We start from the raw sequence: 25680 nt of genomic DNA, 5'->3' as shown, positions 1-25680 counted from the left end.
CAAATGGATATTGAAATAAAAACATAGGAAAAATCATTTTTATGTTGTCCTTGTCGCGGGCGACACCCCTCGATGCTCCGTCAATTTATTCTCACGCTGTGTTATAGTCACGAAGCAAAATTGCACATTTCGCGTAGCCGGGCGGTTCGTCTTTATAAAAATTTTCTTAAAATCCCGTATTTTGGAAATTTATGGAGAAAAACTAAATGAAAAGAAGGAAAAAACGAAACATGAAGACGATGGTGGTGATGACAATGACGATGGTTCTTGATGGCTTGAACGTTGTTTCGTTTTGTGGAAAACGGACTTACGTGCTCGTTGGTGGGTAGATGGGCCGTGACTGACACCCCCGGTAACTCCACGCGCCCTCCCCTCTCCACAGCCCTATATACACAGTTGCAAACCCCTACGTTTTGTTACGGCACTGCGCAGGCCCGTGCATCTCTCGGACCGAGCTGGCAGTCGCGCTCCCGCGAATATAATCACCCCCGCAGCGAGCTCCCTCCTCGGGCACATCGATGTATTCTCTCTCGCTCTCTCTCTCTCTCTATCTCGCGGTTAAGGGTACAGGATGTTCCAGAAATTTGCTGTTATCCTCAGCGGAAAAACTGACGCAGCCTTCTCAACTTCCGAAAAGTTTATTCTTCGAATATTTCCTTTCCAAGATTATTTGATCGATACTTCACGCCGTTTATCCAAAGCCATGGAATCGATGTGGACGAGAATAAAGCGGAGCAGCTGAAACGATGCGATTTACGGTCCATTTTGCCGGAGCCTCTGAGTAAAAATTCGGGAGCCTTATTCAAATTCACCAATGTAATCTTCATAAAAAAAAACAAATTTTCGATCCCCGAAAACGAAGAAAACGAATCGTTAGAAAACAGAGTTTTCCTCAACCCCGCGAGCTTTTCATCCCCATCATTTTCAGCTTTCCTATCGAATATCAAATGCTTTTCTCGAGCATGAGTTACGAAGAACATTGAAATTCAAAAATTCACCAATCCTTAACACGAATAAAATTATTTAACGAAGTTTTTATCGTGAAAATTTTAAGATGACGGGAAATTCAAGCGCAAAAGTTGCCTCCCCCACGACTCGATCATCTATTCTGAATCAGCCTGCAAACATCCATATGTATGCAGATAAATAGATAGAACGATGTGTACCCGTTGCCATCGCCGACGTATAACTGTGCGAGCACCTCTGGTGTACTAGCCCGGCGCCACATAGATCACGAATATTATGTGTTCGAGCATCAGTTCGTTGCGTATATGTTTATGCCTTTGTACAGTGTGTGTCGACTTATATGTGACCTATTAGCATGGGCAAAAGGTTAAGATATATGTCACAGGTAACGTAGACGTACCTAAATCATTGAAACGACGTAGGGCTCCATTTTCAACAATGGATGTCTCGTCATGAATGAGCCCCTATTGGTCATCGATCACATTCGAATTACAGGCATCCTCACAAATTCGATTGCATCGAAAACAAAGACAAAAACAAAATGTTCGATCGCACTGGGAATGTGGATTTTTTTCGCATATCTTTTTATCGAATTAGCTCACAGGAAGTTGAATCCGAGTATGGGAGAGCAGAGGACTCGGTTTGGCTCATCAAATTTTGGGAAAATGATTCTCTGATTTCTTGAAGGGGAGGGAAAATTCCAGAGCAATGAAATCTGACATTGTTTTGTATTCGAACATCTCCCAATCGCTCACTCGTCCGACGTACGGGAGAAGCCTGTTCAAAGGATGAACGAACGTGGTGTCGAGTCTCGAGAGTTTCAACATTGCCAGTTGATCGGTGTGCCACGGATGATTACGAGGTTTTTTTTTATTCTATGGGAAATATTGGCGTGTGTCAAAGCAGGAAAACTCGATGCTGCATAAAGAAGAGTACAATGAAGAATAGATTCGTTTGAAAATGAAAGGCTGGCAGAGTATTATTTCGAAATGGAAAAGTGAATGAAAAGGTATTGAATAAAATGGCGGATACGTTGTAACCGGGTTCGTAACGGTTGTCCTTCGATTCTGGGCTGGCGAAGCTTCCAGCGAGTAGCGCACTCGGTATTATGTGACATTTTAATCGCGTCAAAAGTTCGATCGAGGCGAGAGAAATCGTTGGACAGTTGAAACGAGTTATCCGAGTGCGCATTGATTACGAATTGTTATTTTCTCTCTTTATTCTTTTTCTTTTTTTACTTTTCTTCTCTTTCGAGCCCTCCCTTTTTCATTTGCATGGAAGCTCCAGCGAGCTTTTCGATTCAACTCCCCTGGGAGGTTGCTCACAGAAATCGGCTGATGTCCTGCGGTTTTTTTGTTCGTCATTTCCCCGTGTCGTCGACCAAGGAGAAACAAAAAGTACTCCAGATTGCTCGGCGAGGACGCTCTGAGTGACAGCTCTGCCACGCTTGTGTGCAAGCTCGGCGGTCACATCGCAGGACCACACAGAGCGATGACAACTTCTAGTTTCTCTCTATAGCCAATGAGATAATTGAAACTTTTGTTCTTCAGCCTCCATTCAAAATGCTTTGTATTCCTTGGCATTTTGCTATGGAAGAATGGGCTTACGACATCCTCTAATGGAAAAATGATCCAATTTTTTCCACACTAAATTACACGCTTTTCTGCCTGCCATTAATTCTCCTCGGACTGCTTTGTGAATTTGGAATCGCGGCATTCCATTTTTTCATTCGAAATATCATTTTCGTGTGATCTTTTGGGAGCTTGAAGCTATGGGAATTGTTCGATAGGCTATTATTTTACAAACTCTCTACTAGAGCAAACTAAAGACCAGCTTTTGAGAGTTTATTCGACACAAGTTGACCGAACGTATAGCATGAGTTATTGGCTTTTACCACTATACAAATTATACGACATAATTCACCTGCCAGTTGAGCTGTGTACATTTCCTCGTTAACCCAGTCGTACAAGCTCGCTCGATCATGTTATGTCAGCTGTCAGTGGATCTGAGAACATTTATAGGTTGTATACAGATATGTGGAACCACGCTAGCTATTATTCTGGCTTCGCCTCAGTTTCATTACCGAAATAACTCAAACAATGTTGAAATAGCTCGTTATTGTAGGAAAAACCTGCTCGGTCCCCATCGAAATATCCATTCTCCGAGTCCTTCAAAGTCCTTTGATAATACCGGCACGAAGCTCTTTATCTCCATTCGCCATTTCGTTGTATGACTATGTTAAATTTTATTTTATAATATCTGAATTTTCGGTATTCGCATCCCGTCGTAGCTCAACGAGAGCAATTCCTTCAAAGTGTTGTAATTTTTTTAATAAGCTGAGATGTCGAGGATTCCAATTTTTTACCGTTTTCCCATCAACATTTTCCACGAATATAAAATTAATTGTGAATATAAAATAATTGTGCTGCGATGAAATGCACCATGTTAGAAAAATCCTCGACTATCTCAATGGTTTTTGTCAAAATACATCAGGACAGGCTGGTTGAACAAATATTCAGAGTTTATTCGTCCGTTTATCATTAGACTCGTATTCGAATTAAATCATCTTGTGTGTATACTTTTTCACTATCATGAATCCTGAATCTCATATTAAAGCAGAGGCGTTCTGCCTTTTAAAGATTCATTTAAATCCGTTTAATCGATCTCGAATTGTCCAATGTAGTGAGAAAAGCATTTTTCAGCAACCAGATTTGCATGTCCATTCAGAACTGTTGAAGAGATAGAAATGATCCGGGTCCTCGTGAACCGGAAATGGGCAATCGGAGTCCTGTCTCCAACGACCGGTAATCAAGTTATCATAAAGGACGAGAGCAGCCAGTCGGCTGGGACGAATTTCGTTATTTCTACGAAGACACAACCCTCGGTGTAACGCCAGGCTCTTGTAGCTGTTAAACCGAGAAAGGCTCCTATCCATAGAGCTATTTGCCTCGGGCAAACATTTACGGACTATCCCAACCCACTTATGTCGATGCTGTTGATGATTCGGCGATACAGAGATCGGCACGATTCCAATAAAAGCAGTGTATCCAGAGTGAAATTTGAACGAGGTAATTTTCAATCAGCCATTAGCATTTATTACGTTAAGTATCAGCTAACATGTGTAATAATTAGGTTAAATGTAAAATTCTAACGAAGCGATTATGAATGAATAGATGGCAGTTGAGCATTCCCAAAAGCCCATATCCGGAGGGATGATAATTAACCGATTATTCCCAAAGCATTTACAATTTATTATCAAACGATTGTCAGATCAGTAACTACAGTGAGGATTCCATTTCATGGGATCAAAAAAAGTCTGACCAAATTCGATGCGAGTCTTTGAAAAATTTCGAAAGCAGTTCATAGTGTGCTTTTCATTTTTCCCCACCGCAACAATGGAGTGGTAACGCGTTAAATAACGTTGCCTCGACGAGGCAAAGAGGGTTGCTGGTGCGATTGGGGATAAAAAAAACCGAAGAGTAAGAAAAGAGCTCCGGCACTTGTTCAAGGGAACTGAAACCTCGTGGATACAACGCTGAGAGAGTCATTGTAGTGAGAAGTTACATTGCTTGGTGGGCAACACGTGCCACTCATCCATCTTATTCCCATTGACAAAGCGGCTCCCCCTTTTTTCCTATATTCTTCTATTTCCTCGAGATATTCACGGCATTCACACATTTATTTAAAGTTCGTTCGAAAATGAGCAATTTTTCGGTCGCTGGGACGAAGCAGGAGGTGATTTTTGTCACGAATAATGACAAAACCTGTGATCCAAAAGTTGAATCAAAATTATTGCAGCCAATATTCGGGCACTCAGTTTTTGTTGCTCCGTTATTCTGCGCGGTTGCGAGTTACAGAACAATCGACAATGCAACGTTGAACAAGCAAGATAACAACGAAATAAGCTAATCCTGATATCTCAGCTGCGTATCAGAAATCAATAGAGTGCCAGTGAGTGAAGACTACTGTAATAGGAAAATGGGGAAACCACAATATTGGAATGGGTAAGACAGTGAAAAACGATTCCAAGCACGAGTCGGTCGCTTATCGACCGACTCAAGGCGTGGGTAATACATCTCAGGGATTTCCTGTCTTATCGACGTTATCCGAGTCAGGTAAAAACCTGTTGCTGTCGATAATTCAGAAATCTTCGACACCGACAAGTGGGAACTTGATACTACAGAACAAATGAATTTCTAACGACTGACAACTTATTTATCGACGTACAGTAAGAATTACGTGACAAAAGAATCGTTCGAAGAGACAAGGAGATATTGTAAAACAATTTTCTCGTATTAAGGTGTTCCGATTGTCAACAAAATGAGTATTTCAACAGTTTCTCAGATCATAAAGTCAAAGCTCTTGTTAAAATTAGTTTCAAGTCAAGACAGAAAAATCACTCTGGCACTGACTTCGTTCGAGGATGCCTTAATTCGTTGACATTAAAATTCTCAAGTTCGTTCCTCTTGTTCTCCATTTCTATAGCGCTCTTCAAATGAATTCTTCTAGCTATAAAAACGACATTAAAGACTCACCATTTTCTTATGAGCATCGGTAATTGCACGGAGTGAACTTACCTGAAACAAAAAAATGAAAGAAATCATTTATAGAGAATTGTCCGAGGTTTCGAGAGTTCTCTATGAAATTGCAACCGTTAAGAAGCTTACGAGCTTCCTATTGCAGGTGGAAAATTCTTCTTGGATTGATATAGACATTTCCTTTGTTGAAAGGAATGTGATCGATTCCAAGATTGCGTGTACGGGGAGGACGACTCGTGGGGGGGGGGGGGGAAATGGATATCGTAAGAACAAATGAATCGCACACGTTGACAGAGACACGGGAAAGAAAACCGATCGAGCAAACGGAAATAGAAACGCAATGGTAAATTCTTTCAAGATAATATCGAAACGCCCTGAAGCTAGTGAATTTTTGCTGCAAATGACAAGTTATATTCTTCGATATTGAGGCTGGCTTTGAACAATTTCTGATTTTATATTTTCTATTATTTATTCCAGAAATTACTCTTCTGAGTCGATTCGGGGATGAAATTTAGTGAAAATTGAGGGGTCTACCTTAATTAGACGGGCAAAAAAGACTATTGTCACGAATTTTTTTTACCGGTTAAATTATATAGATGCGGCTATAAAAAGTGTCAGGCCTAAAGAATACACTCTCAAAATACACAAAAACATTTTTTTATATTTATTTTGCTCAGTTTTCGTACAGAAAAATGGAGGAGAAGGGAGGTCCAAAAAAAAGATGGGTGTGCGCTGTTGATAAAACCTCTGGAATGGTTGATCGGAGAAAAAAAAATAAAAATGGTTTGAGATTCAATAGGCTATAGCATACAATTTTTGATTTTATTCAAAAATGACAAAATTGCGGCCATTTTTTCAAAAACTACGAAAAACCACGTTTTTTTCATCACTCTTGGCAAAAAAAAATAAATTCACTCAAAATTCGTATGATACGCGCTACAGCTATAGTCACAAAGAACACGTGATAACATTTTGGTAAGGATCGGTTGAACAGTTTCGGAGATTTTGTCAACGAGCCGTCCAAAAACGTAATTTTGAGAAAAAAGCGTTCAAACAAAGGCAGGTGAGCGTTACCGCACTGGGCGGTGCGTATTAGCGCGCTCAGACAACCGAGTAAACGTCGCTCAAAAGTGCGCACTTAGACTCCTCAGATTTTAATAAAATTTTAGTACGATACTTTTAAATATGTACACTTCCGAAAAAACCAATAAAAAAATGGATTTTTTGAAAATTCTGATTACGGTTGACCCCTTAATTACAAGAGATTTCATACAAAAAACTCACGCAGTGTGTCCGGCTCTCACATTTCCAATTTCGTTATCAATCCCAATGCGTCTGTTCGAAGCTTCATTCGTAAAAGCTAACGGTTGATAATTCGTGTTCCGTACCAATTTCTCCGTGCATTACACAGCGTTTGTCTGATCGCGATATATATTCATGATATTCCAAAGCCTCGAGAGCAACCTATGTAGGCACGTGAGTATCTTCGTCCTCTTAGAATTTCCACTACAACGGATTCGAGTGCCCAAGTGTGTAGCGCACTTCCAGTAATTGCTGTTGAGCCTTGAACTTGTTATTATCGTTGGTTTAGAAGCACGTGTAAATGCACGATAGAATTTAATCAAGCGAGAACTCGACGCAGATATGCCGTATGAAAGCGACGAATTATTTGAATCAGGACGAAATAAAACGACGTCCAATCATTTCAGTGAAATTTGATGTTATTGAAGATTCCGAAGATTTGGATTCGATGAAAAATTTATAAATACTGTTCCTCTGCGGAAGGTCGATCGTCCGATCGGGATCGGGCTGGACAACGGTCAAAATAAACAGAATTCGTTTGATTAAATTTGAAATTGCGATTCCGGTTTGGGCGAGCAAAATGTTTTTTCTCGAGGGGAGGCTGAGGGAATCGTGGTTTTTCGTACGTTTGATATATATTCAAACACTCACGCTTGTAAAAACCGTAAATAATTATGTAGCCGTTGATTGTACTGGAATCTATAGGTCAGCATATAATCAAAGTATTTTTATGAGGATGAGTGGAATAAAAAAATGGCAGCTGGTAGTTAATCGAGTGTAAAGTGTCGAGGTCGCGAGAGAAATGGAAAAATAAATTTTAAACACGGTGGAAAAGTAGCTCCATCATAGAGAGAAAGATAAAGAGAGTGAGTTGGCGCGCCTCGTGTGTCTTGTTGCACTTCTCACTTGTGCACAGCTGTCGGAAAGCGTACACTTTTCGCATCCTTGACCGCAGAGAGCTAACGAAGCTGAAGCTGTTCGCGTTCTGCGAAGACATGAAAAAACGAAGCTGCAAGAAGAAGGGGAGTTAGTTGAGCCAGACAATTTATTCCATTATGCATGATTCTTCTCAGCGAGATTTTTCTTCTCGTCGCTGATTTACCTGGCGAAAAGTTTAGTGGTCATGGAAAAAAGGTGCCCAAAGGGGATCGCTTTTCTCTGGCTTTTCACAACTCCCTTTTTCTCGTCGTTTCTTTTTGCCCCTTTTTATGTATAAATGCGAATGTTTTACAAGTTTCTTGCCTCCCCCGTGGCCGAGAGAATGAAGAATTTATATGTGCGGAGAAATATATTTTATCCTTCGCGTGCCCCCGGAGCAAAGTGAAAGGCGAATAGTGGAGCGGGCAAATGGCAAAGGAAAAGCTCGCGCTTTTGCGCGCGAGTAAATTGAAAATACCATTTCCGCACGCTCCTGGGATGTCCACGTGACTCACCTACTCTCTTATGCTCAAACTAATGCCCTCTCTCAGCCGCGGATATAACAACTCAGAAACCTAAGTATTACTGTATTCTTTAATGCAACATTGCTGCAACATCATCCCCCCAAGAGAGTTTCCTTTCGTGTTCGTTTGCCCGTAAGAATACGCCGCCATTGCACGATCAACTTTACGTCCTCCTCCTTGTTCTCTCTTTCTCTCTCTCTCTCTCTGCGTGCACGCCATCCTTGTTTCTTTCATCGCATCCTTTGCCATACGTTGTTACCCTTCTGGCGTTAATGAAATTTCGAGCTGCAGGGCGAAATCCAAGAAAGCTTCGTCCCAATATCGCCACGTCTTTTCTAACACGTGCTTTTACACTCAATCCTATTCGTTCCTTTTATTCTCGAGCTTTTTACGAACGATACAATTTATTTCAAACTAAATTCTCATTTCCTGTATCAATGCAATGTTCGTTTCCTCCGAATGTCGTGTAAGATTCACCTTATTGAGGTTACCATTGAATATACGAGGAAAGTCGATTCGAGCAAAGTTTTTTGTCATTGCCATTTGGGGCAATGGTTATATTTCATTCTCGAAAATTCGTTAACTTAATTTTTTTCTTTCGTACCGCGAGTAACAATTCTCATACTCTGATTCTACCGCTAATTGAAATTCGTCGCTTCTTCCGAGAACATTTATCTCCACTTCGAACATTTTTTCTCTTCTCTGCTGGTAATGAAATTCAGTCCGATCAGATATGTTTATTCTGTTTTCTCGGATTTGAAATGGAACAAGGCCATGGGATGGCGAGGGTTCGTGACCGATAGCAATAGCAGCGACGATGCCATGGTGATCCAGATTCTAGCTCGCTTATGTGGGGCAGGTAATGTCAAAGGTCGTCTCTCCAGAAACTTGGCGTGTACAGAGCGCATGTTCTATCATTTTATTGCCGGTTTAAAAATTAGCTACTTTTGGCAACACCCTCGTAAAACGTGATGACTTATTTAGAGATCAAACCAAAAAAAAGGAGGCTCAAAACAATTTTGCGATCTTCTTTTCATACTTTTTCAGGCCAAACGGATGTTTACGTACATCGTGATCAAGACCTTGCCTCAAAAATTTTTTGACGTCGCATCGATTCAGATTCTCCTTCAGATATATGGGAATAAGCCATCGAGAAATTTCCATCATCGAATTCAAACTGTATTCGTGACAGGAGAAAATTAAGGGGAAAACGGAGGGACAAATTTCCTCTCGGTGAGCCAATTTTCTTTAGTGCTATTGCAAATCTCCCTCTATCTCTCTTTTTCGCTCGATTGGCGCAGTCGTAACGTGTCACGTGTTGCTTGTGACACCCGAGACGTCTCCTAAATTTCGACGAAATGTTCCTTTCCCATTTCCACCGGTATGGTCGAACAGCGTAACGTAAAAAAGCTTACAAAGCACATCTAACCCAAGTCCTTTGTAAGAACGCACAGAGAAAATGAATTTTATCATTTTTCTATCACTTTTTTTCATACTTATTCCGAGAATATAAAAAGTATGTTCACCACATCGAATAATAATTTCAGTTTTATCACGCAGCTGCCTCCACGTACAGCGACACGTGCTTCATACAGCTTCTACATATTCATATATTCGATAAAAAGAGGGGAGGATTCTTCGTAGCTTTTATAAAAGAATTTGTTGTTCGCATCTCACGGGGAAAAAACTTATACGTTCTTGATTGATTTCGTGACCTTTCGCATTTCTCGTCTCGATCTCTTGCTCCATATGTACGCGGGACTACATACGTCGGTATGTATTGGTACGTGACCCCGATAATTCAGCCTCCGGTTCGTCAAAGAAGAAAAAATGAAAAGGAGCAGGGAGGAATAAGGTACGCAGGGAGGAAGAGAACGGGGAAGGAAAAAGGGGAAATAGAAAATAGAGGAGCGTTTGAAAATGCGTGGAAGAGAGGAAAATCCCATTGGCAGGATCTCCCCGAATTGATGGGCGAGAGGCGCATTCCGTTTATTTTCTCCCCGACCCTCGGATCAACGAGGGCTCAACTTCACAGGCTTTGGTACCGAGCTCAGGCTCTTCGTTCGCTGAGCATACACCAGTGAAATTCTTTGCTCCTGTCCCTCAGGCATCTCTCTTTATCGTACTGATGGGAAGAGTAAGAATTCGCCAGGACTCTAAGTACGGAACGACCAAAGTCGTAAACACCCGGAGAAAAATGAATTTCAGGCACTCAAAACCTTTCACTTCGATGTTCAACGAAGAAATCCACTTCGGCGTGTCTGACTACGTTTCTTCTCTCAGGGTGTGAAAGGAATTTTTCATCACTCGAACTCGGTATGTACAGAATAAATTATGCCTGGGCATGATTATTGTGATTTTTTTTTCATACGATTTTGTGAGAGTTTCGATTCAAAGGGTTCCTCTACGATCTTTGTATGGATTCATGCATCATTAAAGAGACGGTTATGATTTTCTCGATGAAGAAACCGTGAGTTTCTGATTCTCCAAGAATTTTTCTTCGTCCAGATTCGCAAGATTATTGTTATCAAAGTACGTTTGCTATGACAGACATGATTTTTTTGCTGTCATCTTTACACGGCGTATACATCCAAGGTGTACAGCTAAAAAATTCGACACTGACAAAGCTGGGAGTAAGACTTTTCGAGCGAAGTTTCCAGCAGGGCTGGCGAGGTCGGGGCTCGAGTTGTACCTCCGCTTTTGCCCTCGCTCTCTCTCTCTCTCTCATTCTCTTCTCACGTTTTCCTGCCTTGAAGTTGCGCGAAGCCCAACGCCGTTGGGGTAGAAAGGCACGATGAGGGTGAGGAGGTGCGAGGCCGACGCAAGACATGACGACAGCCACGAGCATGAGAATTTCTCACTCTGGGGAACGTGCTGGCAAAGCAGGCTCGCGGATCGTCTCTATGGCAACTCAAGGTACGAATAAACCTTGCTCCATAGAGATCCAATTGTCTTTCGTACCCTTTGAGTCTTCCCTTAATTTGTTTCCTTTTATATTCTGTCTACGTTGGTATTTAATAAATTAAGGAAGTTGGACAGCGTTTGGCCAAGTCCAAAGCGATTATTGAATTTATTGAATTGAAACAGTTGTTCTCCACCTTTATATGAGCAATAATAATTCAAATGCAATAAAAGTTTTGGCTCGTGCAGCACCAGTTCTGAGGCTCGTCGCGAAAAGCGCTAAACGAAGAAAAATTCAAATAAAACATTGAACCTATAAAATAATAATTTACGTAATAATAAACTGGAATACTAAATCGATTCTCATTTTCTAGGAGAATTAAAAAAAAAAAAAAAAAAAAAAAAATCGAAATCATTGGATGAAATGTGGAACTCACTCACAGTTACCGATTCGTCAACAGTCGATAAAAATTCAAATTCGCACACTCTTCGTATACAAACGGGTTTTTGGTGAAACGGAAGGCTATTTTTGCGACACCCAATTTTCAGGCTGGCACGTGTAGAGCGCGAGAGATGTGTCATTGCGAGGCGACGTCAATTATCATTTAAATTGGATACTGCGTGGCTCAATATCTTGTTACGATCGAGAACGTGACCAGTTTTTGATTGACATGAAATAGAGGAGGCGAGGCGTGTGTTTAAGTGAAGTTTCACAGACCACTTTTTATAGGTACGAAAATTTGTCTCGAATTTTATACAAACGAGGTTTCGAACGCTGAGAAATATTGCGGGAAGATCGAGTCATAAATACCGATTCTAAATCACTTGAAAAATAACGCAGTAAGTGAGAGACGTTCTGAGCAACGTTTTTCGAATTGCTGTACCTCTCGGCGAGAGCATAATTGAAGTTTATTCACTGCGGTTAGATTATCATCGTTGCTCGCTCCACGGATATACATTGCTGGAATGAGAGCACTTTAGGCCTATAGCAACAGGTGGACTGCATTTGCTAAGCGAGCAAGCGAATTCTCACAATTATAGCTATACAACGAACACTCTCTGACGGACCCGAAAGACTCCAGGAACGTCCAACTGTGTACTTACAATCGCGAATGCGAAGCCCGGAGAATTGAGATTAGCTGGGGGCGCGACGAGAAGGAAAGTAAATAGTGGCTCATTGGTGAGGAGTCTTCTGGGTTCCGGGCAGTTAATAAGTCTCGCAGTGCTCTCGCTCGAATTTCTCCCTCGAGAGGAATCTTTGAGTTCATTTTTTTGCGCCTTGTGGCTTGATACTCGAGATTAATTGCTCAAGATGTTGGATTCGCCAGTTGATGGAAAAATGCGGAGGAAAATTATGATAAATCATTGGAGATAAACAAATTTTGTCTCATTTTACAATTAGTGCAAGTAACTGCTGCTTAATATTCTATTATCGACGTGATTAATCGCCCATTGCGAACCACGCTCGTGGTAACGATTTTGTCGGGATAACAGCACCATTTCATGGGTGATAAACTGCTGCCATGGAAATGCCTGCAGTCGTAAATACCTTGTCGATTTTGCAGAACGACCATTTTCGAATTCTGCGTATGTAAATACATATCGATTGAACGCGATTGAAAACGAAAGAGCGTAACCTAAATAACATGAAATTCGTCTCACACGTCACTTACGCCCTTCCGACACCAAACAGTCGTTGTCAAATGTACACGGGGCCATGCCCACCGTTCTCCACACGCAAATACAACTCGAAGTCGCCCAGAGCATCCGAACAATGGGTGTTCCGATGCTCGGAGTTTACCTGTAACGTTTACGTTCACCAACTACCGCGGGTGCGCGAGTTGTGAAATAATCGTAATTAGGTTAATGAGAGATTTATCAGAACGCGATGGATGGTGGAGGAAAAATCAATGGCGATTATGACGACGATGATAACGCGGTTGAATCTATGTGTTCCACGAATTTCACTGAATTATTAACACGTTTATGTTGGTCGAAGATAAAAATTCATGTTTTTTATACACCGAGAAAACGGGGCCGAAAATTCTAGAGGAAAGTATACTAGGAATATTGTATCTCGGGGACAGTATATACGCACTGGATTGCAGCGTTCACTCGAAGAACAGTAATAAGAATTGTTCTATCCGCCATAGTAAAAAAAAAATACTCATAACTTTTATTCAAAAGACTCGAGAGTCTTTTTCTCTGTAAGCATGGTAAAAAATGTTTTCAGTCGATTCAAATGTTTATATCGTAAAGTATGCTCGAGCAAGCCTGAAAAAAAACTGTGTGCATGGTAAAATGTCACGTATTCGATGTATATTCGTGTATTTATCATAGAATTTACTATGCTGACAGTGAAAATTTGTGATTTACAATACATTTCCACTTATAAGTAAGCGCCAGTCTGACATGACGAATACCACTCGAAAACAGAAGGCTAACGAAATTCCGTTGCAAAATGTTGTTAATTTTCATAATGTCGCTATTGAAATATCCGTTTTAAAATGACTTTTATTCGTATAAATAGGATTTTCGATTCGACGGACGTCTGACCTCTTTTCACCACGCAATCGCGCATTTTATTTATCGTAAAATTCGTCAGATCTCACAAAGTCCGGGAATATAGACATTTTGTGATGCCGACCTTAGGAGGGTAGGAAAATAAAGAAATTTTGTGTATTTACGGAAAAAAATCAAGTACAAGCGCTTTCGATGTAGCTTTCCACAAATGCAAGGCCACCAGGGATTTACGTTTTCAGAAAATGAAGAATATACAAAAACGCAATTACGTCTCAGAGTTATGACGCAAATTTCCAGCCCCATTTAGAGCAATTTTCATCGTCACGATATTTTTTTAACTATAGAGAATGGGGTGTCTCTCGTGGGAAATTTAACTCTATGGATGACGAAAGGTTTCCGAGGAAGCAATGGATGACGTTAATTACTCGTGGAGAGGAGTGCGTGAGAAAATACGTGGAAAAGGTGGGAACGGACACAGTTGAATGGAGGTTCGTTAAATCTCCTCTTCAACTGCAGATAAAAAAAGAGAGCGAATCACTATTTTCTTTATCTCAAAATTGCATCAACAGTTTTTTTCGTTATTCCAAGCTATCGAACAGCAGTGACGTTTAATGAAAAATGGCGTTATTGAATTTGCAATAAAGCAAGAATAGTGAGCACCCAATACCTCAAATGAAAGACAGAGAAAAAAAAATATTCTTCAGGAAGCAAAAAATGCTGTCAAAGCTTCATTACGTACACACAAACGTCCAAGTAACGTGTTAATATGGGAAGCTCGTAGAAGTATCTACAGCATGAATAATGAGAAGAAAACGTATATAGAAATGGGTAATAAAGTAGTGACAGAGAGCTTGCAGCGCGACAGTCCCTCGAGCTAATATACGTTTCTTGAGAGAGTGAAGTAACCTGCACGTTCACAGAGAGGTTGGGTAGACTGCATATAAATCGAAGCAACTTGAGGAATATAGAGGCGATATAAAGGATAAGAGAATACGTTGGATCGTTACTGAGGAGCAGAGTGGTGAGTGCGTCTGACACGTAACGTACTCGTACTACTGGGTAGACGAAACGCCATGACGAGGATGGAACTTTGGATGCCTTTTCTCGAAAGAATTTTCTCGTCTCGTAAAATCCAAGGGTTTGAGAAATCCCCTAGAAAATCTTATGGCAAAGTTAGAACGCAAAGAAAAAAAAACGAATAAAAAAAAAAAAAAAGGTATGAAAGTTCGTGAGCCCAGACTCTGCGGTGTGTGGTAGTTGGGTCAACTTTGGATCGTCAAAAATGATGGTTGAAGGAGATGAAAAGGTGTACACTTGTAACTAGTTTCTCCGGACTTTATGTCGGTTTACCGAAGCGTTATAAATTCAGTAACGAGAGAGCAATGGAAAGTCTCGAGCTGCGAAGACCCTATCGCGTATGGAAACTTGCGGATGGTACAGAGCGTGGATGACATGGGATTAAAATGACGGCAAGTGTACCACGAGAATAATTCATGTTCTAAAGTTCACGACGTTACTTTGCTATAATCTTGACTGTGAATTCGATGTGTGTTTTGAGATTCAACGGAGCTCTCGTTCACGTCAGTCGATAATGCGAATTTAAGGATTTCTCTGATGTCACGAGCGCACGAAAGTTTTGGCCACTTCTTACTGAGATGTCATGATGAGATGGGAGCAACTCGTGGTTATTTCTTCGTACGCTTCCCTTTTTTCCAGACTTTCGCTCCAGGCATTTTCGCTTTCTTCTGTCCTTTCCCTCTCTCTTTCTTTCTGAGGTTCACTCCTATAGCTTATCGATTTTCCCTCCTCTCAACTCCCAAGATACGTGAGATATCTCCGGAGACCCTTGTACGCGCCACATTTGGGGTGGGGCTCTTCCATACTTATGCAAATAATGCTGAAACACAATATTCTCTACAGAAACTGTACACAATTCATCCACGTTGCACCTGTAATTCGGGACTGTAACGTATTTACGGTTTCGATGGAACTGCGTCGATCAATGAGGCACGTATCGACGAAGTTATAAAAAAATCATAAACAACGCGGAGATAAAACAAAGCCGTGGAATAAAGCAGGACAGAATTTTTTTTTCGAGCTTCTACTATATTTTCCAACTCGTGCCAATTTTCAAAACGAAAAATCGAGGAGCTTTTCAATCGGACATTTTGTTAAATACTTGTCGTGGCAAATTTAAATTTTTCTTTCATTTTCAAGCCTCAAAATTTCACGAAATATACAGAAGATTCTGTAGGCATTTATTACTACGAGCTTCAGTCTTTTCTCTCATCGTCGTGAACAACCAAATTTCCGTTGAAGAGGAACCCAACGTATTCCTGAAACGTGTCGAGTCGTTGATTTATGATTCGAGGCTCGGGTCAATGATAAAATTCAGAATGAATGGGATTTCGAGGAACTCCTGGAGGGTAGAGGGCGCCATGGAAGATAAAAATCTCACGCACGTCCTTGGCGTGACAAAGCAGGGCTTAAACATTCCGTGATTCGGCCTTAAAAGCTCTCGAGCTCGCCAAGCGAGCGAGCACGATCGGATATACGCTGGGAATGTTTGGATCGCTTGTGGTAAACATGCCATTAGATCGGTAATCGTGCAATCTCGTCGATACAAATTGAGCGGAAATTGAAAATCGTTTGGGGTACGTCGCTGCATCGAGGGGCAGACTCAAGCGCTAATTGTCCAGCAGCAATGAGAGGAAATGGTGAATATTGCCCCGAGGTTCCTATTGTGTGCACAAGTAAATAGGGTGGGAAGCATCGAAACGGTTGAAATTATTGAAAACATCATTGTGGTGCCCGTTTTGGTTTTTTTGCATCAATGTCATGCTCTTGGCGTCCTAATTAATTTAATATTAGCGTTCAAAATCAGGCGAAATATCGTTCATTTTTGTACGCATTTGGAGAATTAAACGAATCAACGAGAAGCCGTTCTCATTATTAAAGAACGAACTTTCCGCGGCCAGATGTTTGAAAAACAAAAAATAACAATGAGATGAAAAAGTTTTGTTCTTGAGATTTTTTGCTTTGATGAAAGAACGAAGCAAAAGCCCCCCAACAGCCGAGGCAAGAGGACAAACGAACTTTGCCAATTCTTGTTTCTAGGGAGTAATTCTAAAAGTTGGGTAAAATTGTGTTAAAGTTAGTCGAATGTGGCGAACGAAGGGGAAACTTTGGTGATGCTCACTCTGTAGTGGGCTGCCGAAAAAAGAGTTGATACACGAGTGTGTTGGACGCCAAAAAAAGAAGCCTCGAATGCCACTTTTGGCGCGGAGGGCTGTGGCAAATTACGCCCTTTCGACGCGCCTCTAACCCCGAAACACGAATCCATATTGAGTTGAAATAAATGTCAGGGAAACAAAATGGACGAAAAGTAGGATCGAGGCACGTGACATTTTGACGTATTTTTATGTTCAGCGAGGATCATGATTTTATGAGAAAAAAGTTTTTTTTTTCAAATACGTACTTTCCAGCATAGTTTTTATGCCGAAAAAGTATATAAATTTATGATATTTTAACTTCTCTTTATTTTCCCTCCATTTTTTTTCTTCTCAAGGAAAGAAAAGTTGAATAAATGCTTCAAGGGTTTATTCAAGTTGGGGAACACGTTTACAGGCGTTTTCATGAAACGATCGCTTTTGCACGTTCCGTGTTATGGGGATTCATGTAGACAAAGGAAAATGTGGTTTTCGTGCGATCTCAGAGACTCTGTGTTCGTGCGTAATGAAAAAGTTACCCTCGACTCTCGCTCAAGAGATTTGTCAGTCTCTTGTTTCGAGACTTTCCTCCATTTGGTTCGTTGGTTCGAGGAGGACGAGGAAATCGATATAAAAATTTTGAATTATTTTTCATTGTTGCTACAATCTAAGTTCGCATCTAAATTCCATGGCGATATTTTTTATTTCGAAGAGACAAGTGATCACAGAACGTGTTACGATGGTACCTTTAAAGTGGATATAATTTTACAGTTACCTTGAATTCAGTTAGAAATAATATGGGTAATTTCAATAAACTAGCATATAAAGATTTTTCGTAAATTATTTCTCAAATGAACATTTTTTTGCTGTTCTGAAATTTCTTGAATTCAGGTATTCTGTTTGAAATAAAATATTTTCGTTTGAGATTACAACAGTTAATAGGATGCTTTAATTGGCTGTCAACTCCATAAAGTTTCAGAGCCCACGCCAATAGCAAGCAAGTGAGCAAATTATTGACTGCGGTTGAATGATAATCGTTTGCTGTTGCTTTCGCTCTGCTACTTCACAGTTGAATATTTCATAGAGACACGAGAATATTTTTCGCGACACAATGCCTCCCGGAAATGTCAGTTCCCATGAATAAGTTCTGCTTGAATGGGAAATTTCAATAGAAATAGCAACACGCTATCAAAAAAGGTGGAAAGGAAAAAAATTTTACTGCACCGCGACCCACACCTTCGATCGAAGCTCGATGGAAATCTTCCCAGTTTTCAAGCACACGGAAATAAACGTGAGAAATATGTAAAAATCCTCGAGATTTAATTATTCTCTTCTTTCCTCATGTCCCTTAATCAAATCACGAACGTTTGTGGAGGCCAAATTTTCCGCTATGCTCGCAACGATTTCTATTCAAATTTACCTCCAACTTCTCGTGGCAAATAAAAAATAGAGAAGTGGAGCACGAATACGAATGACTAGAGTCTCGCGGGGCTTCACACAACGAATAACGATTCAAGGAGTATTTCTGTTTCAAAAGAAGAACAAAAAACTTGTGAATTTATTAGAAAATGCAATTTTTTCAACAATAATTTATCGAGCGAAACGCAGATTCGGTATTTTCAGGCGAAGAAATAAATCAAGCGAAATGCAAATTGCTCAACCGTTCAATTTCCACTCAAGCTCCACCGCACTCTAAAGCGAATTATTAATGCAATAAACGGTAATCGTGAGGTAAAAATATTTCAGATTTTCAACAATAGAAAACGACAAACAACTGAGTATAAAAAAGACAACTCACCCTGCGCATAACCCGTAAGGAGAACGATGAAGTCTTCATTTTAGTGGCAATCCTGGCGGTCCTCGATGCCCAAAAAAGCGTGCCGAAGGGTCCCTTCCAGATGTCGCGTTCTTGAAAAACAGTGCGACAAGTTTATCGAAATGAGATTCGAGTACGGCTGGAGTGATAAGAGAAGCCTCCGCGAGCGCGAGATTGGAACAAGCCGGGAAACGTTGAAACGGCGAGTTAAGTAGTTCGGTTGGGGCGTAGTGGGGGTTGGTTTCATCCAAATAACTACAGGTGGTCGGCCAGCGGCGCTCGCTCTCGAAACTATCTCGCACCCCCTTCGATGGCAATCTTTTTCACCCACTCTTTCTGTCTCAACGGCGTATGTGAGCGCGCAGCAGTTCAATGCCGGGATTATTTGGAAATGATTACTTTTCGATACCGGTCCACGAGTGATTCGCGTCGATGATGAATCTCTGGCTGATCTGGCTCTTCGACGTGACCTGCCGGAGAGGAAGTCGTGATCTAAAGAGGAAGCGAACGCGAGGATTCTGCGTAACGTTGGCGGTGCGGGAAGCAAAAGAGTGCGAGAGAGCGAGAGAGAGAGCGAGAGGTGGTAAAAGACTTTTCCCCGTCGGTTGTGTGGATGAGGTTGAGTGTGTATAGTTGGTATGTCACGCGATCCCGTCTGGTCGTGGTCAGGTCGACGGAGGAGTAGCGTCGATTGGGGGATGTGCTGTGTGTACTGGAGAACGCACCAATGTATAAAGTTCAACACGAGTGTATGTGTGCCCCCATAAAAAAGCTGTATACATATATACAAAAATAAATATAAATATAAGGATTTTAAGTTGAGTGGTGGAGACGCGATTGCCGCGAGAGAATGTTCCCTCCCGCAGTGTGTTGCGCGCCTTCCTTGGCAAGTGCGATTCACTAAGAGAGAAAGCGAAAGAGATAGACAGGTGGGCGGGAGGCGAGAGGAGACTGATGTGGAAAAGAGAGGGATGAAAGTACCCCGTAGCACACGGCGCAAGTCCATGGAAAACCGTGGCCAGGGCCGCGCCTGCCTTTGAGGTCGAATGTCCGACACGCTCTTACAACATACACAATTCACCATCATCCCCCATTCCCTCCTTCTCCTCACCATCCCTCTTCTCTTACTCGCGTCCATCCGACCAGAGGATCCATATGCCCCTTTCACTGTTCTCGTGAGATTGCCAGCAGACAATACATCCCTTCCAATCTGTCGTATTCATCGGTCTCTTGTTCCTGGAACATCAATGCAACCCTTGCACTCTACCTCCCCCCCCACCGCCCCTCCTTCTCCGCTGCGTGATATATTAGTAAACACAAATTCCGATCGTCATCACACCTTCATACATTCTACTGGTCAGTTCTCAAACCTCCAACCCCCCGCCTCCTCTCGTCCCTTCCATGCCCGCGTACATCCTTAATTGTTCTCTTCGCACAAGCCATTCAGAAACGGTTCGTGTGACACCACTCTGTAAGCTATTCAAACTCTACTCTGCAATCGACCCCCTCACAGAGTATTCATTTGAAACTCGTGGAAGACACGGAACCTGCATAATTTATTGCACCTCATAATTCGATAGCTCCAGTTAAGGCCTTCGTTATCCTTTGCTTTGGTATACGAAATGTACTGTGGAGGGGTAATGCAATTGGAAGAGGTTCTACTTGGTGGCATTCGCATCTTGATACTTCCTTCATTCTCTTCTGAAAATGTAATTTTATTGATAAGTTGTTCTTCTGTCGTTCAAAGCCACTGCTCTGCGGTCTACTTTTCTATTATATGGAGTTTTTGCTACGGCGAGTTTTTCATTATTTTTGGACTTTGAAGAGACGAGGGAATAAAATATTTCTGTGTTTTGGTTAGATCGTTGGTGGTGTAGTTTCGAAACTTGTAGGGAGACGAGATTGAGGATCAGGGCGTGGGATTCACTTTATCGAATAAGGAATTTCAGTTTTATCGAATGTTGATGGATTTTTAATAAGTTTCCACTTCATCGACGACGGGCTTCTACCGAGGTTTTGAATTCTTGCGGCGGATGAAAAGGCCTCTTCCTCTTCAATCGTTGATACAAATTCATTGAGCCTGAAACGTCGATGAACTTTTCCCTCTTATCGACCGTCGCGTTTACTCGTGTTGGTTAAAAAGTTTTCTACTTTTCGATATCACTGAAGCCGATCATTGTTTTAGAAGCGTTCTCGGGCTATTCGTAAACTGAGAAATTTACAGTGCAACCGCAGTACAACCCGCCGGAATCGATTGCCAAGGTTAATAACCTCCGATACTGAATTAACCACCCGAATAACAATATTGGCGAAGTAGCTTAATAGTAATTCGTGTTTGGAGGCATTCACGAAGAATCGCCGACGGTGAAATTCGATGGTTTTTTCTCCTACTATTTTTTTGAAATCCCATTTCCGGTCTGTCCAATCTCGCAGTAACAAAAAAGAGAATCCATCGCGAAACCGCTGTTTAAGGTCGATTGCTGTCGAGGCCTGACATTTAGTCTCATAATCCGTTAAATTTTAACGACTTTTCTCGAAAATCTTTGAACATTCGTTGTTTTTCATTCAACCGAATGAACTGTTCGCGCGAGCCAATATTTTCGCTCATTATTGGGGCAAGGCACTTCATTCTTCTTTCAATATCTTCAAATTTTGCTTCCTCGAAGGTTACCGTAGACGTAACTGTGTATTCGTTTCGAGGAATCAGGATCTCTTTGGTCCGCAATATGGTGCCCGGAACTTGTGGTTAGTTCGGAGGTCCCGTTTCTCTTGAGATGTTTCGACGACTGTTCTCATGGGCAGCACTTTCAATAGGATGGAAAAGACTAGTTTTTTGCGGGACATATGAGACCCGTGATACACTTGACGATTTCGAGCATGAAATGGACTTCCTGCTTCTCAGCTAGTTTACTGTTATTTCGTAACAGCTCGGGACCGAATCGATCTTACAACATAATAGTTTTACAATATTGAAATGTAACTGTAGACGTCGGAACTCCCCCGGGCAGGTGCGGAGTAAGACGAGGGTGTTTTGATTCATGGAGGCTCGATGATAATTCGAGCATCCGGCTGCGTGGTGGTTCAGACGTGAGAACCTTCCCCAATGCGATGAGAATACGTTTTCAGGGTGCAAGGATACGGGAGCGAAGAAATTTGCTCGATTTTAGAATTTAAGGTAGGCGATCCGGGAAATGGTACAGTTATAAATGTGGCGCACAGGAAGTTCTCGCGTCGCGTCACCTGCCACGGTTCCGTGACACTCAAAACTCCAGAGTTAGTATCTTCCCTTCACTTTGTCGCGGATCTCGTGATATAAAAAAAGTGCTCGGTTCCATGCGAGGCGGTGTTTACGAAACGAGCGTGAATGGGTTTGTCAAAGAAAAAATGAATTTCGTCGACGAAGAGTCGTTAGCTGCTCAACAGATTCAAACGAGAGGATTTTTCAACTTGATTTTGTTCTCTCTTGCTGGAAAGGCTGCGGATCGAGGGAAGTTTTGGTCATACGGAGTGCAGAGTCGAAAGTTTTTAGTCGAACCACCCAGGCCGATGCGGCCTGTGCGGTCGAGCGTTGAGAGCGTGTAATAATGGACATTTTGTAGAACGAAGGGGCGCGATTACCCGCACTTTTGCTGCCGCTTTTATAGCGCCCAATGAGCGGGAGAAGCGGACCGCGGCCGGACGAGCGCGCTCGTGCTTCGGGCGCGCGCGCGTTTCTCGTTAGCTCAATTTTATGATCTAAGTTCAAAAAATAAATGCGTCCGGTTTGACCGTTCCACATTTTTTATTTATTTATTTTTTCATAATTTTCGACGGATTACGAGCATACGGGAAAGTGTGGAGTTCAACGGGGGCTCGCTGAGAAACAAAGGCCCCGGAGACCCCGTGCTTTTTCAGAGGAATATCCTAATCGCTCGAATTAGCCAACGCCGAAGATAAAATAGCCTGGAAGATATTTTTTTTATCTTGCAATACCGTCTGCAAGTCTGGCCACCCGGAGATTGCTTATCATTAAATCATCTCAATGAGATCGCAGATCATAACTTCTCGATGCTTATACGAAAGCGTGTTATTACAATCAGTTTTTAATGTCCGTAGGTTATTCTTTCGTTTTATTAAAATAACCGAGATTGAAAAAGCTATGAGAATAGTTCGAAAATCCTACCTGCTCAAGCAGCGCGGGAAGAAAGAGCGCGGTTGAGAGATCCAGTTATGTGCGCGAGACTCATTAGTCAAGCGTGGACCAAAACAGGGAAAATTAATAAGACTACCATGGCGAAGTGAGTCTTGGCCAATTAGGGCTCCGCGCGGTTTGTCTAATGGGGATTCCGACGTTTCTTAATTGCTTTTCGAAAAATGAAGAAGAGGAAAAAACTGGTGTGCAGCCTCGAGAAGGAGTCTCCTGGTACTCGCTCATATAACGGAAGCGAAAATTGTCCGATTTAAGGGATCGAGAGGGTTTCGAGGCGGAATGATGGATGCCTGGGAAATGAAAGGGGCGTGTTTTTAATGAGATGAGAGGATAAAAACAGGAGACTGAAAGGTCATTTTGGAGCTGGACGAGTATCGGAGCTTCGGAAACGAATTCGATCGTCGACTCGATCGATCTTTCAACTTTTCGATGGAGGAAAATATTGTTTGAGCTGGCACCACAAATTCTAAAATCTTCGGATTTTAATGGCGCATCGCAGGATTGGAAATGAGGACTGGAGTCGGTACCGAGTCGACGGTAAATTTACAAAGGACGCGCAGTCCAATCGGACTGAAACGGAGATCGCGATCGCATCATTCCTTCCTCTATTCCCTTCCTATTTACTTTAATTACTCGGACGTCGAGAGAAGCTTTGTCTCCCTAATGAGTAATCGTCGATTCTCGTTGAAGGATGCGGCGCGTACTTGTTTTATTAAAAGGGAGAAAGCCAGAGAAGGAGAGGAAATGGTAGAAAGAGTGGAAGGCTGCGTGATCGGTTGCGGAGAGAGACACGTGGGTGGCATCGGCTCACGAGGTTATACGAGATCAGCCGATGTGAGCCGAGGCGAATGGGACGAGAGTGATCCACGTGTGGAGAGCGTGCCACGCGTGACTACCTGCTCCGCGCGGCTAGCCCGAGAGAGAAAAAGAGAGAAAAAGAGAGAAATAAAGAGCAGGAAAGAGAAGGAGCGAAGAGAGGCGCGGAGGAAAAGAGAAAGGAGAAGATAGCCGTGCAAAGATCTCGTGAGCTGGAGCCCCGCGTGCTGAACCGCTCGAGCGGAGAAAAGGATCGAGGAGTAGCAGAGCCGGAGGATTCTCTCTTGCAGTACATAAACCCATGAGAGGGCAAACGAACGAGAGGCGATCTCGTGAAGTATTTATTCCCTGGTCTGAAAATGAATACTTTAATTACCGAATGAAAAATAACTCAGAGGAGTTCATTACAATTTGGCTCTACAGGCTGGGTAATTGGGATCAATGTCGTAGCTGAGTAACTATCGAGAAGTCGCGCGAGGCTGTGGCTCTCGACGCGTTCGTTTGAAGCCGCTAAGGGCTACTGCGGCAAAGGTATTCGGAGAATTCGTAAATTGGGAATCTGCCGAGAGTATAAAACGTTTGGGTGTATGACAGAAGTAGTTTAAACGTTTATCTTGCAAGGAGAACTCGAGAGGTTCGAAAGTTGTGTATATGTGGAGGACGAGGAAAGGTTGCAACGAGGTAATATACCGACGACCTTGTCACACTTTTTCATTCCGGCATAAAGTTAATTCGCTCGATGTTTTGTCTCGTCGGATGAGTAAGAAAGAGAAAAGGAAAGAAATATTCGCTGGACAACGTCGTTTGTCCGACGGTATTTTGATGAGACGATGCCACAGCTCGATCTCGATCTCTCTCTCTCTCTCTCTCTCTGATCCTGCTCTTTCACTGGTTCAACCTGAACTAAGGAATTACAATTTGAATTAGTACGCGAAAGCCGGAGCTAATGATTCCTAAAGAGCAAAACACTATCTTTCTCTCGTGAGACTCATGAGATAATTCTCGCGTTGCCTCGTCCCAACCCTCGAGAACGAAGCCTTTTGCAACATCGCGATATCCTCCGCAAAAGCTTTGTAAGAAACCGCGGGCGCTCTGCTCGCGGCCCTCGTCTCACTGTGGAATCACAAGTCTCTCCCCCCACGCGCGCGCTTCCAACGTTATTGTGAAAGAGACAGAAATAAATGCAGACGCCTTCGTACCAAAAATCGTCTGAATTTTTCTTCCGCCGTCCTCGCGCCCACCTGATCTCGTTTCACGTTCTTGCATTTTGTTTACTCGACACTTTTCTTCTGATTTTATCCACTCGAAAGTTTCCTTTGATTATCAGAATGCGGAGATTCATTCGTTTTAATTGACATTGATTTACTCACCTCGCTCGCACTCGCCGAGGAAAAGAGACACGAAATTCATTATTTCAAGTTAAAAAAGATAATTGTGTAAATCTCAAGTCTCACAAAGTCTCAATTTTCGTAAAGGTAGATCATGCATGAAACGATTTTCTTAAGAAAGTCTTGAAATTTACACAGAGTTGGCTAGTCGACTGACACGCGTATCAAAATTTAACAGGTTCGTCTTATTTGTTGTTGAGATAAACGTGCTTAAATATGAAGAAAAATACACAGGAACTATGCGTAAAAAATCGTTTATCTTTCCATATAACGAACGAACGCTTCGAACGAAGTTTACGAAAAAGTATACGATAGCAATGAAGTATATAATAAAAATTTGGGAAAAAATTCGAGACGATTGTCTTACCAGTAACGAAGATATATTACGTTAAAGATTGAACGAAATTGTTAATGAGCACTCGTGTAACCTGACATTTGCTTATTTCAGCATTTTGTTACTTTTTGGCTTGGGCAGCCTTCTGTCTTTTAATTAACACTTTTTTCTTGATCCATTTCCCTTTGCGATCTCTAAAGCGATTTTTTACATAAAAAACTATAGTATTTTAGCCAGGGACGAATAAAATTTTGGG

At 41.9% G+C, this 25680-nt stretch overlaps 1 protein-coding gene across 3 annotated transcripts in view; it reads right to left on the bottom strand.

Annotated features, from left to right (window-relative positions):
- The window catches only part of LOC122407565 (calmodulin-A-like), a 97563-nt gene extending 78428 nt beyond the window's left edge, over positions 1-19135 (bottom strand). For 2 of the 3 annotated variants that reach the window (XM_043413874.1, XM_043413873.1), the window contains exon 1: positions 312-418. Coding sequence is in view for 1 of the 3 variants with exons in the window: in XM_043413875.1 (XP_043269810.1) it covers positions 18680-18718 (39 nt within the window). In the remaining 2 variants the exon portion in view is untranslated. Of the gene's footprint in view, positions 1-311; positions 419-18679 lie in introns of those variants that run through there. The other variant, XM_043413875.1, reaches the window with a different exon arrangement.
- Positions 19136-25680: the final 6545 nt, after the last annotated feature.

The sequence above is a fragment of the Venturia canescens genome, chromosome 3, assembly GCF_019457755.1.
Source record: "Venturia canescens isolate UGA chromosome 3, ASM1945775v1, whole genome shotgun sequence".
Classification (NCBI taxonomy): Eukaryota; Metazoa; Arthropoda; class Insecta; order Hymenoptera; family Ichneumonidae; genus Venturia; species Venturia canescens.
The sequence above is the reverse complement of the archived record's forward strand: the minus strand, read 5'-3'. Positions and strand labels throughout refer to the sequence as shown.